Genomic DNA, 17874 nt, shown 5'->3' with positions numbered 1-17874 from the left:
GTCAGCCTTAAAATAGAAGGAAACCTTGCCATATGCAACAACATGGATGGACCTGGAGGGCATTATGCTAAGTCGAATAAGACAGACACAGAAAGAAAAATACTGTACGGACTCACTTATATGTGGAATCTACAATAGCCAAACTCATAGAAGCAGAGAGTAGAATGGTGGTTGCCAGGAGCTCAGGGGAAGGGGAAATGAGGAGGTGATGGTTGAAGGGTATAAAGTTTCAGTTATGCAAGATAAATAAGTTCTGGAGATGTACTACACAGTGTAGTGCCTATGGCTAACAATATTGTCTTCTATACTTAAAATTTGCTAAGAGGATAGATGTTGTTAAGTGTTCTTACCAAGCAAGAAATAATCACAACAGTGATGATATTAAAGGGGGCAGAGGAAACTTAGAGAAGTGATGGATATGTTTGTGGTCCTGATGGTGGTGATGGTTTCATGGGTGTATGCTTATTTTCAAACTCATTGAGATGTATACATTGAATAGATGCAGCTTTTTACATGTCAATCATACTGCAATAAAGTGGTTGAAAAAAATAAAAATAAAAATGAAAAATTCATGGAAAAAAATTTATTCTAAAGAATTTTACCATCTTTTGCCTCTATGGATGGTATATTTTTCTTTCTGTAAAAAGCACTTCTGAAGTGTCAAAGAAAATACAACACTATTCAAGAAAATCTAATAAACTTAAAAAATTGCTTTCACTTCTCTCACTTTGCATAACTATTTTTTGTGCTCCAGTTTTTTACTGTTTTTTGATTTTTTATATCTTCTTTTTTTAAAAAATAAATTTATGCTTTTATTGTAGATGCAGGGGATAAATGTGCAGGTTTGTTATATGGTATATTGCACCCAGGTAGTGAGCATAGTACCCAATAGGCAGTTTTTCAATCCATGCTGTCCTTCCTCCCTCCTCTAGTTGTCTGCAGTGTGTACTGTTCCCATGTTTATGTCCGTGTGTGCTCAGTGTTTAGCTCCCACTTATAAGTGAGAACATGCGGTATTTGGTTTTCTATTCTGATGTTAATTTACTTAGGATTATGGCCTCCAGCTCCATCCATTTTGCTGAAAAGAACATGGTTTCATTCTTTTTCATGGTTGCATAGTATTTCATGGTGTATGTGTACCACATTTTCTTTATCCAACTCACCAATGATGGGTAGCTAGGTTAATTCCATGACTTTACTATTGTGAATAGCATAGTGATAAACAGGTAAGTGCATGTGTCTTTTTGGTATAAGGATGTATTTTTCTCTGGGTATATACCCAGTAATGGGATTGCTGGCATACATGGTAGCTATGTTTTTAAGTTATTTGAGAAATCTCTAAACAGCTTTCTACAGTGGCTGAACTAATTTACATTCCTATCAACAGTGTATAAGCATTCCCTTTTATCTGAAGCCTTGCGAGCATCTGTTGTTTTTGACTTTTTAATAATAGCTATTCCGACTGGTGTGAGATGGTATCTAACTGTGGTTTTGACTTATATTTCTCTTATGCTTAGTGATGATGAGCATTTTTTCAGTTTGACACTCGTATGTCTTCTTTTGAGAAGTTTCTGTTCATGTCTTTTGCTTATTTTTTAATGAAGTTATTTGTTTTTGCTGGTTGATTTGTTTTTGTTTTTTTTTAATAGATTCTGGATATGAGACTTTTGTTGTATGCAGAGTTTTTGAATATTTTCTCCCATTCTGTAGGTTGTCTCTTTACTCTGTTGATAGTTTCCTTTGGTTTTTTTTGGTGTGATGGCAAGATTTATTAAAGAGAAAGCGAAAGTAAAACGAAAGCAAAAGTAAAGCTTCCACAGGGTGGAAGGGGACCTGGAAGGGTTGCCGTTTCTGGCTTGGGTGTCTTATGCTTATATTCCCTTATGACTCCTCCCATTTTCCTTTTTCTGTCCTATAGGATTAGCTTATTTTCTAGTCTGTTGATAGTTTCTTTCGCTGTGCAGAAGCTCTTTAGTTTAACTAGGTACCATTTGTCAATTTTCTTTTGTTCTTGCAATTGCCCTTGGGGACTTAGCCAAAAATTCTCTGCCAAGGCTGATGTTGAGAAGAGCACTTCCTAGGTTTTTTTCTAGAATTTTTATAGTTTGATGTCTTACATTTAAATCTGTAATCCATCTTGAGTTAATTTTTGTATATGGTGAAAGGTAAGAGTCCAGTTTCATTCTTCTGCATATGAAAGGGAGTCCTTTCCCCATTGCTTGTTTTGTTGGCCTTGTGCAAGATTAGAGTGTTGTAGGTGTGTGGCTTTATTTCTGAATTTTCTCTTCTGTTCCATTGGTCTATGTGTCTGCTTTTGTACCAGTACCATGCTGCTTTGGTTTCTGTAACCTTATATTATAGTTTCAAGTCAGGTAGTGTGGTGCCTCCATCTTTGTTCTTTTCGCTTAGGATTGCCTTGCCTATTCAGGCTCTTTTTTTATTCCATGTGAATTTTAGAATAGCTTTTTTCAAATTCCTTGAAGAATGGTGATAGTTTGATAGGAATAGCATTGAATCTGTTAATTGCTTTGGGCAGTTTGGCCATCTTAATGATATTGATTCTTTTAATCCCTGAGCATAGAATGTTTTTCCATTTATTTGTGTCATTCTGATTTCTTCCAGAAGTGTTTTGAAGTTCTCTTTATAGACATGTTTCACCTCCTTGGTTAGCTGTATTATTAGGTATTTCATTTTCTCTGTGGCTTTTGCAAATGGGATTGTGTTCTTGATTTGACTCTCAGCCTGAACATTATTGGTATATAGAAATGCTACTGATTTTTGTATATTGGTACTGTATTCTGAAGCCTTACTAAAATCATTTATCAGTTCTAGTAGCCTTTTGGCAGAGTCTTTTAGGGTTTTCTAGGTATAGAATCATATTGTTGGCAAAGTTTGACTTCTTTTCTTACTTGGAAGCCTTTTATTTCTTTTTCTTGCCTGATTGCTCCAGTGAGGACTTCCAGTACTATGTTTAATAGGAGTAGTGAGAGTGGGCACCTTGTCTTGTTCCAGTTCTCAAGGGGAATGCTTTGAGCTTTTGCCTGTTAAATATGATTTTGGCTGTGGGTTTGTCATAGATGGCTTCTATAGTTTTGAGGTATGTTCCTTCAATGTTTAGTCTGTTGAGGGTTTTTAATCATGAAGGGATGTTGGATTTTATCAAGAGATTTTTCTGTGTCTATTGAGATGATCATATGTTTTGCTTTTAATTTTGTTTATGTAGTGAATCACATTTATTTATTTGCATATGTTGAACCAACCTTGCCTCTCAAGTATAAGGCCTACTCAGTCATGGTGTATTAACTTTTGATGTGTTGCTGGATTTGGTTTGGTAGTATTTTGTTGATGATTTTTGCATCTATGTTCATCAGGTGTATCGGCATGAAGTTTTCTTTATTCATTGTGTTTCTGCTAGGTTTTGGTATTAGGCTGATGCTCGCTTCATAGAATGAGTTAGGGAGGAGCCCCTCCTCCTTGATTTTTTTGGAACAGTTTCAATAGTGTTGGTACCAGTTCTTTGTATGTCTGGTAGAATTTGGCTGTGAATTCATCTGGTTCAGAACTTTTATTGGGTTAGTAGACTTTTTATTACTGATTCAATTTCAGAGCTCAATAGTGGTCCATTCAGGGTTTCAATCTCTTGCTGATTCAATCTCGGGAGACTGTGTTTCTAGGGATTTATCCATTTCCTCCAGATTTTTAAAATTTGTGTGCATAGAGTTGTTTATATTATTCTCTGAGGATCTTTCATATTTCTGTGAGATCAATTGTAATGTCATCCTTGCCATTTCTGAGTGTACTTATTTGGACCTTTCCTTTCTTTCCCTTCCTCCTTCCCTCCCTTCCTTCCTTCCTTCCTCCCTCCCTTCCTTGAGACAGGGTCCCCCTATATTGCCCAGGCTGGTCTTGAACTTCTGGGCTCAAGGGATCTTCCTGCCACCTCCCAAAGTGTTAGGATTACAGATGTGAGCCACCACACTTTGTTAATCTAGCTAGTGGTCTATCAATCTCGTTTATTTTTTCAAAGAACCAATTTTTGGTCTCATTGATCTTTTGTATGAATTTTTGCATCTCAACTTCATTCAGTTCTTCTCTAATTTTAGTTGTTTCCTTTCTTCTGCTAGCTTTGTAGCTGATTTGTTCTTTTTTCCTGGTTCCTTTAGGTGCAAAGTTAGATAGTTAATTTGAGATCTTTCTAACTTCTTGATGAAGGTTTTTAGTGTTATAAAGCAGTGCTTAACACCGCTTTAGCTGCATCCCGGAGATTTTGGTAAGCTGTGTTCTTATTTTCATTAATTTCAGAAACTTTAAAAAATTTCTGCCGTCATTTTTCAGAAATATTTTTATTTCAGCATATCATTCTCCTTATGTATACACATTTATTTACAGTTGACCCTTGAACAACATGAGTGTGAACCATGTGGGTCCACTTATATGTGGATTTTTTTTCAAAGGAAGGTGGATCAAAATACAGTATTCATGGGATCCAAATCCTGTGTAAGCAGAGGGCTGATTTTTCATGTATGTAGGTACTTCAGCTCTATGGAACTTGAATATACATGGATTTTGGTATACTAGGGTATCGTGGAGACCTGCCCCCACATATATTGAGGAATGACTGTAATTGCAATTAATTTGTATATTGTTTTGAAATGTGATACTTTAATTTTATACTATGCAATTTTCTCCATATGTACACATATATAAATATATGTGTATATATATATTTTTATATATGTGTGTATATATATATATATATATATTTTTTTTTGAGATGAAGTCTTGCTCTGTTGCCCAGGTTGAAGTGCAATGGTGTGATCCTGGCTCACTGCAACCTCTGCCTCCCAGGTTCAAGTGATTCTTGTGCCTCAGCCTCCCAAGTAGCTGGGATTACAGGTGTGTGCCACCATGCCTGGCTAATTTTTGTATTTTTAGTAGAGACGGGGTTTCACTGTGTTGGCCAGGCTTGTCTCTAACTCCTGATCTCATGTGATCTGCCCGCCTTGGCCTCCCAGAATGCTGGGATTACAGATGTGAGCCACCACTTCTGACCTCTTCTCCATATTTTAATAGACTTCCTATTATAATTTTAATTTTGGTATAATGTTTTATCTTATTAATGTACCAAAATTTGTTAAATCATTATTAGACTGTTGGACTTACTGAGTTTTCAGCAAATATTTTTGAGTGCATACCTGGGACTTCACAAAGCTGAAAATTATGCTGTAATGAGTATCTCTGAGCCTGTATGTATAAATATATATGTGTGTATATACACACACACACACACACACACACACACACACACACACACTCTCTTCTCCTCCTCCTCTGCCTTCTTTTTTTTCTTTAATTATTTCTTCTGGGTAAGTTCCTTGGAGTGGGATGACTGAGTTGAAAGTTGTGAACTTCATATTGACTCATGCTTTGCATTAACAATTCAAAATGATCGATCAATTTAACTTGTTACAAGCAATAAATGAGTGCACTCATTTGGCCATAAGCCTACTAGCATTAGGCATCATTTTTTGAATTATACTTTAAGTTTTGGGATACATGTGCAGAACGTGCAGGTTTGTTACATAGGTATACACGTGCCATGGTGCTTTGCTGCACTCATCGACCCATCATCTACATTAGATATTTCTCCTAATGCTATCTCTCCCCTAGCCCCCCACCCCCCAACAGGCCCTGATGTGTGATGTTCCCTTCCCTGTGTCCATGTGTTCTCGTTGTTCATCTCCCATTTATGAGTGAGAACATGCAGTATTTGGTTTTCTGTTCTCGTGTTACTTTGCTGAGAATGATAGTTTCCAGCGTCATCCATGTCCTTGCGAAGCACATGAACTCATTCTTTTTTTATGGCTGCGTAGTATTCCATGTGCCACATTTTCTTTATCCAGTCTATCATTGATGGACATTTGGGTTGGTTCCAAGTCTCTGCTATTGTGAATAGTGCTGCAATAAACATTATGTGTGCATGTATCTTTATAGTACAATGATTTATAGCCATTTGGGTATATATCCAGTAATGGGATTGCTGGGTCAAATGGTATTTCTGGTTCTAGATCCTTGAGGAATTGCTACACTGTCTTCCACAATGGTTGAACTAATTTACACTTCCACCAACAGTGTAAAAGCGTTCCTGTTTCTCCACATCCTCTCCAGCATCTGTTGTTTCCTGACTTTTTAATGATTGCCGTTCTAACTGGTGTGAAATGATATCTCATTGTGGTTTTTGTTTGCATTTCTCTAATGACCAGTGATGATGAGCTTTTTTTCATATGTTTGTTGGCTGCATAAATGTCTTCTTTTGAGAAGTGCCTGTTCATATCCTTTGCCCACTTTTTGATGGGGTTGTTTGTTTTTTTCTTGTAAATTTGTTTAAGTTCCTTGTAGATTCTGGATATTAGCCCTTTGTTGGATGGATAGATTGCAAAAATTTTCTCCCATTCTGTAGGTTGCCTGTTCACTCTGATGATAGTTTCTTTTGCTGTGCAGAAGCTCTTTAGTTTAATTAGATCCCACTTGTCAATTTTGGCTTTTGTTGCCATTGCTTTTGGTGTTTGAGTCATGAAGTCTTTGTCCATGCCTATGTTCTGAATGGTATAGCCTGTGTTTTCTTCTAGGATTTTTATGGTTTTAGGTCATACATTTAAGTCTTTAATCCATCTTGAGTTAATTTTTGTATAAGGTGTAAGGAGGGGGTCCAGTTTCAGTTTTCTGCATATGGCTAGCCAGTTTTCCCAACACCATTTATTAAATAGCGACTCCTTTCTCCATTGCTTGTTTTTGTCAGGTTTGTCAAAGATGAGATGGTTGTAGATGTGTGGCATTAGTTCTGAGGCCTCTGTTCTGTTCCATTGGTCTATATATCTGTTTTGGTACCAGTACCATGCTGTTTTGGTTACTGTAGCCTTATAGTATAGTTTGAAGTCAGGTAGTGTGATGCTTCCAGCTTTGTTCTTTTTGTTTAGGATTGTCTTGGCTATACGGGCTCTTTTTTGGATCCATGTGAAATTTAAAGTAGTTTTTTTCTAATTCTGTGAAGAAAGTCAATGGTAGCTTAATGGGGATAGCATTGAATCTATAAATTACTTTGGGCAATATGGCCAGCGTTATCATTTTTTAAACCATTTTCCCAAATGCACCATTTCATTCCCTATAAAACCTTAAAATGGTTGGGAGAAAGCAGGGTTTACTGCCCTTAAGCAGTCTGTTGTCAGGTCATGCTTACATAATGGCAGTGGAGTGTTAATTAGGTAACTATACTGTGTTTTATTTTCTTCATTGTAATGTGTATCATTTTTTCTCCTTTAACTTGAGGGGAAATGTTCAAGCGTTGATTCAGACTCGTACCATCTCATTGCACTAACACCTCTACCAAGTTCCTTTAAGACAGACCATAGGAACGGAGTGGTGAGCTGGTGGTTGATTTGTGGGTGGTGTCATGAAGTCACACAATGACTCAAAACAGATCGCACACCAAGTCAGGGAGAAGCTGGGTCTGGCCCCCGGAGTGAGCTTTCCCCTGCCCTGGAATCCAGGATATCACTGGCAGAAGGAGTTTTGCAAGAAACGGAAAGGACATTAGACTTGATTTCTAGGAAAAAGCATGATTGGAAAAGGTGCCAGAAAGAAAGGCTTGTAAAAACTGCTGAGCATAATAGAAAAGGCTTTTGAAATTTTGTTTTTATCCAGAAGTCTTCATTACATGAAGTTGATTCAAGATAAAAAAATCTTCTCCTGTGATTCTCATATTACATTTATTAAAAAAGAGGCAGGCCACTCTCAACCCAGGCAAGGCAGTGGTGAGCTCTGCTGAAGAAATATGCAGATATGACTTCAGAGCTTTGAAGATAACAGCTGAGAAATCACAGAGAGTGACAGGCAGATAAGCAAGTTATGACACAGATAACATTCAAATGCCCATTTCTTAAAGAGATTATGCATATTTGAAATAGACGGAGGGATAAATTCCTACAGGAAGAACATATAAGAAATTAACATCATTCTACTTTTTAAAACAGAGCAACTAATTTGTAAGCTCAGGGACATCTGTGGATACAATGTATTGTCATTTCTGCCTGACATTCAGGAATGTGCATTCTGGCTATCTTGGTGGAGAAGAGTAGTGTACAATATATGACTGGATGCTATTGTTGTCAGACATACCCAGACTTGTTGAAACAAACAACATCCATTCTGAGCCTGTGGGATGGTCTCTGGTTGAGGCAGAGGACTCTGTCCTGGACCTTGACTTTGTCCTGTTCAAGAATTTTATCCTTGACTCATATGAAGAAAGAATATAGAATGAGAACTGTTCATGGGAAAAGATCTGGGAGCCAAAAGATACAGCAGCTACAGAGATAATGAGAGTTCAGAGGCAGGCAAGGTCTAGATGGAGTGTAAAGAACTTGCCTGTGTGCTGTTGGGTCTGAGTCTGGAGTCGGTGGCAGACCTACCATTTAAGGAAGACATTGAGAGTCAGGGCTGTGGTCCAAGCAGGACTTCAAGGTGGTTACAACACTGGAAAGTGAACATTGCACAAAATTATGGGGTGATTTATGGAGGGGTAGAGAAGGGAGAGTTTTCTTCAGATCTTGGAAGATATTTTATATAGAAGTGTGACTGAGTAGTTCTGAGTGGCACCAAAGGCCAGAAATAGTTCTCCAAACCCACTCTTCTTCACTCTTCACTCTCTCAGTTTATAGCAACTCCATTCTAACAGGCCTTCCTCTGAGCATCCTACAAAAAGATCAGCCCATCACTCTTTTTTTCTCCTTACCCATCTCCCTACTGTGTTTTTCTTCACAGCACATGTTAGCACCAAATAACTCTGTGTACTTATTTTTAGGCAGCTTTTGAGAAGCAGTATAAGTTGGTGTATGATGCTAGGCTGTGGAGTCTGACTGCCTGGGTTCAAAGCCTAGTCCTGTTTCTTTCCTGTAACTTTAGGTACATGTGTTAAACCTCTCTGAACTCTATTTCCTCCTCTATGAAACGGGATAAGATAATAATTGTATGTACTTTGTAGGGCAGTGCAAGCACTAAATAAATTAGTTCTTGCAAAGGACTTAGAAAAATTCCTCCCTAAGTACTCAGTAACCATAACTCAGGTGTTGACGAAGGGGCTGGTGCGTCCTTGATTGGGAGTGAGGTACAGTTTATCTCTGCTTTGGTTGGGATGTTGGACTGTCAAGATGCTCTGTAGCTTCTGAAGAGGGAAATGATCTTATAAAGTGACAAATGCCATCACTGGACAAGAAGTGCAACTGAGGAACTACTGAGTCCACTGACCTTATAAGGTGCCAGGTCAGGTTCTTCTGGGTGTAAATAACAGAAATAGAATCTGGGGCTTGCAACTCTTTGAGAAGCTGAACAATGAGGCATGACAAGCATGCAGGAATTGTTACAGTAGGGAGCTAGTCAGGCGTGAGCAGGGCAGGAGGCAGATCTGCCTAATAATGTGGGGCAACCATCAGGTGATGATCAGGTGGTTTTCAACTGTCTCTCTAAAATAATAATTGATCACAGCCAGTGCCAGGGAAAGGCAGTCTTCCTATAGATATAAAAAACCTGAAAGTGGTGATCAGTAGCTTCCTGATAAAATTTCAGGAGTTGGGCGAGTGAGCTCAAGCATGTGCATTAAGAGGCAAAATGGTGGAGTTTAACTGGTATATGACCTTCTGCGGGCATTGCACTGGAATGAGAGGAACGCCTCATGAGCATGTGTAAAGACACTGACGCTCCCCTCCCAAGCACTAGCAGGCCATTACACATGCAGAAAACCCACCCCAAAGGAAGATGCGGGGAGAAGGGATGCAAGACCCCAGAAGTATGCCAACATATAAAACTCCAAGCCAAAACATCAAATCCCACACTTGTCTTCCAAGACACTCGCTTAGCCCTCTTCCAAGTGTACTTTACTTTCTTTTCATTCCTGCTCTAAAGCTTTTTAATAAACTCTCACTGATGCTCTAAAATTTGCCTCAGTTTCTTCTTCTGCCTTATGTCCCTCAGTCAATTTTTTTCTTCTGAGGAGGCAAGAATTGAGATTGCTTCAGACTTGTACACATTCGCTGCCGGTAACTCAGATACCCATCACTGAAAACAGAACCAGGTTGGCTTCTGTGGGTCATAAGGCAGGAAGCCAAGTTGCTTTTTTCATAACTCATAGCTTCATTGGACGACTACTCTGTAAGTCACTAGGTTGACTTATGGCTGAAAGAAATCTATCTGGCACCATCTGGTGTTTGAAGGAAAGGAAGTGCTGCTGTCAGCATTTGTTCCAACACTTCACCTTATCATGACACTAAGAAAACCCCAAGTTGGCAATGACATCCAAAGGGGTAGAAGCAGTTTTCTAAATGGTACTGGTATCTCTACTGGCATCTCTGGATGAGAGAGTTCAATTGGCTCCTGTAGAATGTAGGAGGCAGACTCTCTCTTACCAAGATTCACAAAAATGGGAAATACTTCCAAACAGAATGTGGGTTTCTGTTATGGTTTGAATATGTTGCTTTCAAAATTCAAGTGGTGCTAATGTGACAGTATTAGGCGATGGGAGCCTTTCAGAGGTGATTAGGCCTTAAGTGCTCCTCTGTCATTTATGGGATCAAGGCACTTATTAAAGAGGCTTCTGCCAGCATTCAGTTGGCTTGCTAGCCTGCTCTTTGGCTCTCTCTTGCCCTCCCAACTTCTGCCATGTGAGGTTGCAGCAAGAAGGTCCTCACCAGATCAAATACCAGTATCTTGATCTTGGACTTTCCAGTCTCCAGAACTGTGAGAAAATAAATTTCTGTTCTTTATAAATTACCAAGTCTCAGGTATTTAGTTTTAGCGGCACAAATGGACTAAGACAGTTAGTTGCTGGCCAGCTGGACAGTGTGGCAGAAGTCCCCTGTGTACTGCCCCACTTCTCCACCACATGAATGCTCATATTCCCGGTGAGCTCCAGGTGTTGGGAGGACAGGCTTGCCCTGCAGATCTGGCTAATACTGTGGATTTGCGCTCAGTCCCCATTCAGCAGCTTCTCTTTTTGCTAGTTCTTCATCTCCCAGTTATGCTGGTTGGTGATATGTAATGTGTCACTTTGCTAGCACGAGATTATTTAGTTTTTATGGTAGCCTTAATAATCTTGTGACTCCAATAACTGTCCTATAATAGTAAGAAAAATAATGGCTACCATGTTAAAAAATGTATCAGATACCAAGCATGGTACCTGGGTGTTTACATGTGATATTTCTTTTAATCTTCATTTCCTTGAGGAAGATATAATTTTTTCCGTTTTGTAAGTGAGGAAACCGAGGTCAGTAATCATTAAGTAACTTTCCCAAGGTCCCAGAGCAAGGAAGAGTAGGAGCTTGGATTTCTAAGCCTTTGTCTGACTCCACAGCCTGAGCTCTAAACACTGTACTATATTCTCCCATCACGCAGGTGGGGAAAAAAAAGGTGAATTTCACCTTTACCTTTGCAAAATGCCAATAGTGGATTCCTTAGGCTAGAGCTTGCTCTTCTCTAACTCACTGTAATGTTTACTTTTGAAGTAGAGAAACTCCGTAAGCATGAAACCAAAGTAATCTTGCCCTCCAGCGCAGCCACATAGATACGCTCAAACCACACCAGGCAGACGTAAGCCACCCAGTGAAGGTGGACTGTGAGAGGGGCAGGTGGCAGTGGATCAGCTCTAATATCTTGTCCTGGCCACAGTCTTTCTTTCCCTACCTGGAAGAACATGCAATGCATTGCCCGCTTCCTTTCCCCTGTCTTGCTTGTCTTGGTTTTTCTCTTCTCTTCCCTTTCCCTCTCCCTCTCCTCTTCTCTCTTTTCTTCCCTTTTTTCTTCTCTCTCCCTCTTGCTTTCTTTCCTTTCTAGCTTAACCATATTCCCCACCTTATCCCCTGGAATTTTGCCCAGGTACTTTAGAAGAATCTCCCTCCTTTACTTACTTCCTTTTCTTTTTTCCTCCTTTATCTCTTTTATTTGTTTAGTCCATTTGTAGACCATTTTTTAAATTATCATTGATAAATGCATGAATATTGCCACCAAAACATCAGTGGAAAGGAAAGTTCCATATCTGAGGGTGAAGTTAGGCAACTGGTATAGTCAGGATCAAAAATCCTGGAAATCATTTTAGAAAATCCAGGTCTGGCGTGGTGCCTCACTCCTGTAAACCCAGCACTTTGGGAGGCTGAAGCAGGTGGATCACTTGAGGTCAGGAGTTTGAGACCAGCCTGGCCAACATGGTGAAACTAAAAAAAAAATAACAAAAATTAGCTGGGTGTGGTGGTGGGCTCCTGTAATCCTAGCTACTTGGGAGGCTGAGGCAGGAGAATCGTTTGAACCCAAGAGATGGAGAGTGCAGTGAGCTGAGATCGTGTCAGTGTACTCCAGCCTGGGTGACAGCATGGGACTGTCTCAAAAAAAAGAAAAAAGAAAAAAAAAACCACACAAGTCTTTAGATACATCTGAACACACTTTTAATGAAACCTGCTTTTTTCTCAAGCACTGAAATTTAATGAGTAAAAACATTCAGTGATGGGCAGTCGGCTAAGACTGGGAAAGCAGAAAAATAATTAAATAAGAAAAAAAATCATGTACTCAAAGAACTCCCAATCTAGTTTTACCCATTGTTTAAAATCATCTTTGACATTCATTCCTAGTATCAGAGTTATTTTTCTCTCCCTACTAGGTGACTTTTCTTTCAACTACATTTTGGATGGGAATTTTTGCAGGTGGTTTTGGAACCCAGCCACCTTTTATAAAAACAATTATATGGGAAAATGCATTTTTAAGTTCACAGAAACGGACTTGGACACAAATGGAACACAATCCCTTTGTACATGAAGGCTGCTCTGTGAGCTTCATTGGACGACTTCTCACTCTCTGTCACTAGGTTGACTTATGGCGGAAAGAAATCTGTATCTGGCACCACCTGGTGTTTGAAGGAAAGGAAGTGCTGCTGTCAGCATTTGTCCCAACGCTTCACCTTATCATGACACTAAGAAAACTCCAAGCTGGCAATGACATCCACAGGGGTAGAAGCAGCTTTCTAAATGGGACTGGTATTTCTACCAGCCATTCAGTTTGATCTTTGGGTTTTAGCTTTATGTCTGTCCTCCTGTTACCACCCCTTCCCTGCCACCTTTCCTGGCTCCTGCCACTCTGTGACACTTTCCTCTACCACATGAGTGGGTCACTTTATCCACAGAAATCATGTAGTGGCCTGGGAATGCTGTAGCTATGGAGTGGCCGGCAGGGGAAGGGAGAGGAGGGACCCCTGAGAATCTTGGTTGTGCACTAACAGCAACCGGAGCAGGGTGAAATAGATAAGGGCCATGAGAGGGCTGTGTCAGCTGTGGCTAGCACTGCTAGGATGGTGATGATGATGATGATGCCAGATGGAAAGCTTGGGCAGGGAAAGAATGGAGGAAAGGAAAGAGGGGAGTGTCAGATTCTTCTGTTACTGGAAGGCTCGTGAAAGAAACAGCAGTACTGGGTATTTCATAATACATGCCACCGGGTGAGAAAATGAGTTTCCTGACGTTATTATTTTAAAAATGGCAGAAAAGAGTCTACTTAAGTAAAATTAGTTATGAAAAGTATGGGGTCCACAAATCTGGAGGTAGATTTAAATCAGGCAGAGGGCCCAAAAGAGGATGGGGCAGTTTGATAGATTATTCTCTTTACATTTCCTCTAAGCTTTGATTTTTTTCAGAACATCAATGCTGTGACCATGGACTGATGGGGATGAGGTTGGGAGGTGGTAAGGAGAGGAGAGCTCAGAATGTGTAGATCTCTTAGCTGAAAGAGCTTCTGGTGTACAAGGGAGGTGACTGCATAGTTTCTTATGAGACCATCGGCAAACTCGGAGGCATCTTGTTTTTTGAAAACTATCTTCAGGAAAACCAGGGCTCCCTAAACATTATGGCATTTAGCACCATTTTCTGAACACTTATGAATGCTCAGAAGATGTATAATTCTCTCAGAGAGTTACTTATTTAGCCAACCTGTGTTTACTCAATACAATTCTCTGGCTAACAGAATAGGAGGCAGGGGGTGAGAGAAAGGTGTAAACATAAAGATAGGGCCCCTTTCTTGAGAAGCACATATTCCTTATGAAAAGAAGATACTAATACGTAGGGATCAATGAAGGCAAGATTGGAGGCAATACATAAGGCAGTATGGTACCATGTATAAAACCTGTAAATGGAGACCAACAGGGAAGGCCAAAGCCCCCTGGGTGGGTTGGCTGAGGAAAGTGGCATGAAGGAGTTGGGATTTGAGTTGGATCCTGAAAAGGAGGAGGATGTCAGATTGGCGGAGGGGAGGGAAGGCACTGTTGGTAGAAGAATAACCAGCTGATGGGGGAATAGGGAATAGACATGCTGAATTGGCACAAAGGGAAAGATTTGAACTGAGTGGAAGTTGGGAGTTAGGGACAGGCCAAAGTGAGATTACACAATCCTATTAGCCAGTGTTGTATTGATTTTTTTTTGTTTTTTGAGACAGGGTGTTGCTCTGTCACCCAGGCTAGAGTGTGGTGGCATGACCATGATTCACTGCAACATTGACCTCCTGGGCTTAAGTGATCCTCCCACCTCAGCCTCCTGAGCAGCTGGGACCACAGGTGCATGACACCATGCCTGGGTAATTAAAAAATTTTTGTGGAGAAGAGGTCCCACTACATTGCTTAGGCTATTCTTGAACTCCTGGACTCAAGTGATCCTCCCACCTTGGGCTCCCCAGGTGCTGAGATTACAGGAGTGAGCCACTGCTTCTGGCTGATTCTTGATTCCACAGGTGATGGGGAGCCACCGCAGATGTTTGGAAAGGAGGAATGACACGACTTGAATCATATACACACCTCATTAGAGTTGCAAGAATCCTTAGAGAGCATAAAAGTCAAATCCTTCATTGTATATGTTAGGAAACTGAGGCCCAGAGAGCAAAGATGATTTGTTCAAGGTTGTCCAGCAAGTTAGTGGCAAGGCCAGGCCTCTGATACCACCCAGCAGTCCAGAGGTCCTTCCCTAATGTTTCAGTGTCCTGTGCTCTTTGGCATATTCCAGTCTTGAGGAGAGAGTCCAGGTCTGCTCATGGTTGCTGTCTTCTGCTGACCCAGACTCTGCCTCTGCCTCTTCCCTGCCACAGTCCCTGTTTTCTATCTAAGATTTGGACATCCTTGTGAGAGAAGCAGCTTCCTTTTGGTGTAGAGAGCTAAGTCCAAACAATGATTGTATTCAGAATGACTGGGGAGTTGGAAATATGGCTGATGACTAATCTATCATACAGCTTGGACATTTGTTCTTTCATCAAATATTTACTGAGCACCTACTAGGTAACAGGCATTGTGCAACATGCTGAGAAGACAACTGGGTTTTTAGGTTAGTGGAAAAAAGAGAATGAGAACATAGCTTAGGAAGTGACATGGGCACAGAGAGCACTGACCTGGTGTGGAGCAGGGGTGGGGAAGGCAAGGAGCAGTTGGGCGGGCAAAGAGATAATGGGGAAGGAAGAAAGGAGAAAGAGAGAAAGGGAAGAGATAGTGAGAAAGAGAGAGAAAGGTGATTTCAGGGTCTGCACGAGGCTCAGTGTGTCTGAAGCAGTGTGTGCTGGCTTGGGAGATTGGGAGATGGGGCTGGAAAAGCAAGTGGAACAGACTGTAAAGTCTTTTATCGACCATTTAAGAAGCTTGGATTTTAAATAGCAAAGAGTGGGGAACAACAAGTGTTTACAGATGTCTACTCTATGCCAGATATTGTCCTAAGCCTACTACTAACCTCAATCAGTTTTTAAAGCAACTCTAAGAGACTGGGGCTATTATTATTCCCCTTTTACAGATGAGAAGCCTGTGCTAGAAATGAGAGTCAGGATTGAAACCAGGTAGTCCAGCTTCAGAGACCATGCTTTTTAGCACAGCCCCTGGCCTTTGTGGCCTCATTTAAGGGTTTCAGCAGAGAAAGGACATGGCCAGATAGAAATATTGGAATGGCAGAAGTAGCCGGAATCTCAGAAAGACTGATTAACTGACTCTGACAGGATCCGGGGCTGAAGGAAGGAGGCGGTGGCCATGGAGTTGGGTGAGCTGCTCTACAACAAGTCTGAGTATATCAAGACGGCATCTGGGAACAAAGCCAGTCTCCAGTCAGTGTTGTGTGGAAGCCAGAACATAGTTCTCAATGGCAAGACCATTGTGATGAAAGACTGTGTTATCCGAGGGGTTCTGGAAAACGTAAGAATTGGACACCATTGTGTTGTGAAAAGTTGTAGTGTCATAAGGCCACCATTCAAGAAATTCAGCAAGGGTGTTGAATTCTTTCCTTTACATATTGGGGACCATGTCTTTATTGAGGAAGAGTGTGTGGTCAACGCAGCTCAGATTGGTTATTGCATTCATGTGGGCAAGAACTGTGTGATAGGGTGCCGGTGTTTGTTGAAAGACTGCTGCAAAATTCTTGACAACACAGCATTACCTCCAGAAACTGTGGTCCCACCATTCACTGTCTTCTCAGGCTGCCCAGGATGCTTCTCCGGAGAGCTCCTGGAGTGCACTCAGGAGCTGATGATTGATGTCACCAAGAGCTACTATCAGAAGTTTTTGCCCCTGACACAGGTCTAGCGTCTCTGCCTCACGTCTTGAATCTGCTTGAGCTCTAAGATGAACCTGGGGACAAAGTAAGCCAGTCAGCACCTACAAAGAGCTCTTGTGTCTTTGACACCTACCACTCTCCTTCTTTAAAAAAATTTCTTTAGAATTTCTCAATCCTCAAGGCTCTAAGCTCTTAAGAATTTACTAACAGATGGACTATCTGGAGGCGTTGTCTTCAAATGCTGTGCTTACACCTTATCTATGACCAGTCACTTTCTACCATTATTTGTGGAACACAGAATCATCTGTTCCCAACACTCCAGCCCCTTGGTCCTGTGCATGGCTGGATCCCACCGGAAACGGGCCTGCACAGCAGCAGCACCCTCCTGGTGTGGAGGTTATGTAGCTGGTGTGCTGCTCATACACTGCCCATGCTGAGCGCCTCCCACACAGGTAATGCCCAGCTTTTCTGCTGTTAACACATTTGGCCAGTTGTTGCAATTGCTCATAATCCTGGGAGAAGGTGTTTGTGACTTTTCAGAGCCCAGATTCCTTTTGGTTATTAAAACTTGAAGGGAGGGGTGATTAGTGTTTCTCTCTTTTCTTCCTAAAAGGACCTTAGCTGTCCTAGGGTAGTTAGTAAAAGGCTTTTTACCATTTTGACCTAGGGCCTTTGGCTTTCACTAAAAGTGGGGACCTCAGCATCCCAGATTTTACTTCTGCCAAGTGTTAGATTTGATTCTCTCATGTGGATGCATTAGTCAGGTGGTTACTCCTTGCCTCAAGGTACTTACCTTATTTCATTGAAGACACCGCATTTGTGAACTCTTGCCCCCTCACCTAGAAAAATTCAGCCTACCCTGTATTTGCCATAAACTCCACAATTCACACCAAAATGTCTGTACTTAGAGACCATTTGCATCTATACATGAAGGGCTCTTGAAATCAGTTTGTGGGCACAGAGCCCCAGGAGTAAATGAAGTTGCTAGGGCTGTTCTTACCATCTCCTTCTGGCCAATAGCACAATCCTTCTTGGTTCTGCTCTGACCTCTTAGCTTAGGAGGAAGATTTAGAAGTGGGGGCTGAGAAGGTTGGCCTTGCTCAATGCTCTGATCTGTAAGTGAATAGGGCAGAACAGTTCAGCCTTGAAGGTTAGAACTTAGCAGGAGCTATCCTGACTTAATGTCCATTTGTGGGGTTTGCAAAATAGAACAGCTGTATGTAATCATTTCCACTCTTTCCATCTAGAACTCCTTTCTAGTTTGTCAGTTTTTAAAAAC

The 17874-nt window shown here is 40.9% G+C and overlaps 1 protein-coding gene across 1 annotated transcript; it reads left to right on the top strand.

The window, feature by feature from the left end:
- The first annotated feature begins 16075 nt into the window (after positions 1 to 16075).
- Positions 16076 to 16624, top strand: LOC129014054 (dynactin subunit 5-like). The gene has a single exon (XM_054451026.1). It carries the CDS (start codon positions 16076 to 16078, stop codon positions 16622 to 16624), a length of 549 nt encoding a protein of 182 aa, XP_054307001.1.
- The last annotated feature ends 1250 nt before the right edge of the window (positions 16625 to 17874 follow it).

The sequence above is a fragment of the Pongo pygmaeus genome, chromosome 1, assembly GCF_028885625.2.
Source record: "Pongo pygmaeus isolate AG05252 chromosome 1, NHGRI_mPonPyg2-v2.0_pri, whole genome shotgun sequence".
Classification (NCBI taxonomy): Eukaryota; Metazoa; Chordata; class Mammalia; order Primates; family Hominidae; genus Pongo; species Pongo pygmaeus.
This window is presented reverse-complemented; position numbering and strand designations above follow the sequence as displayed.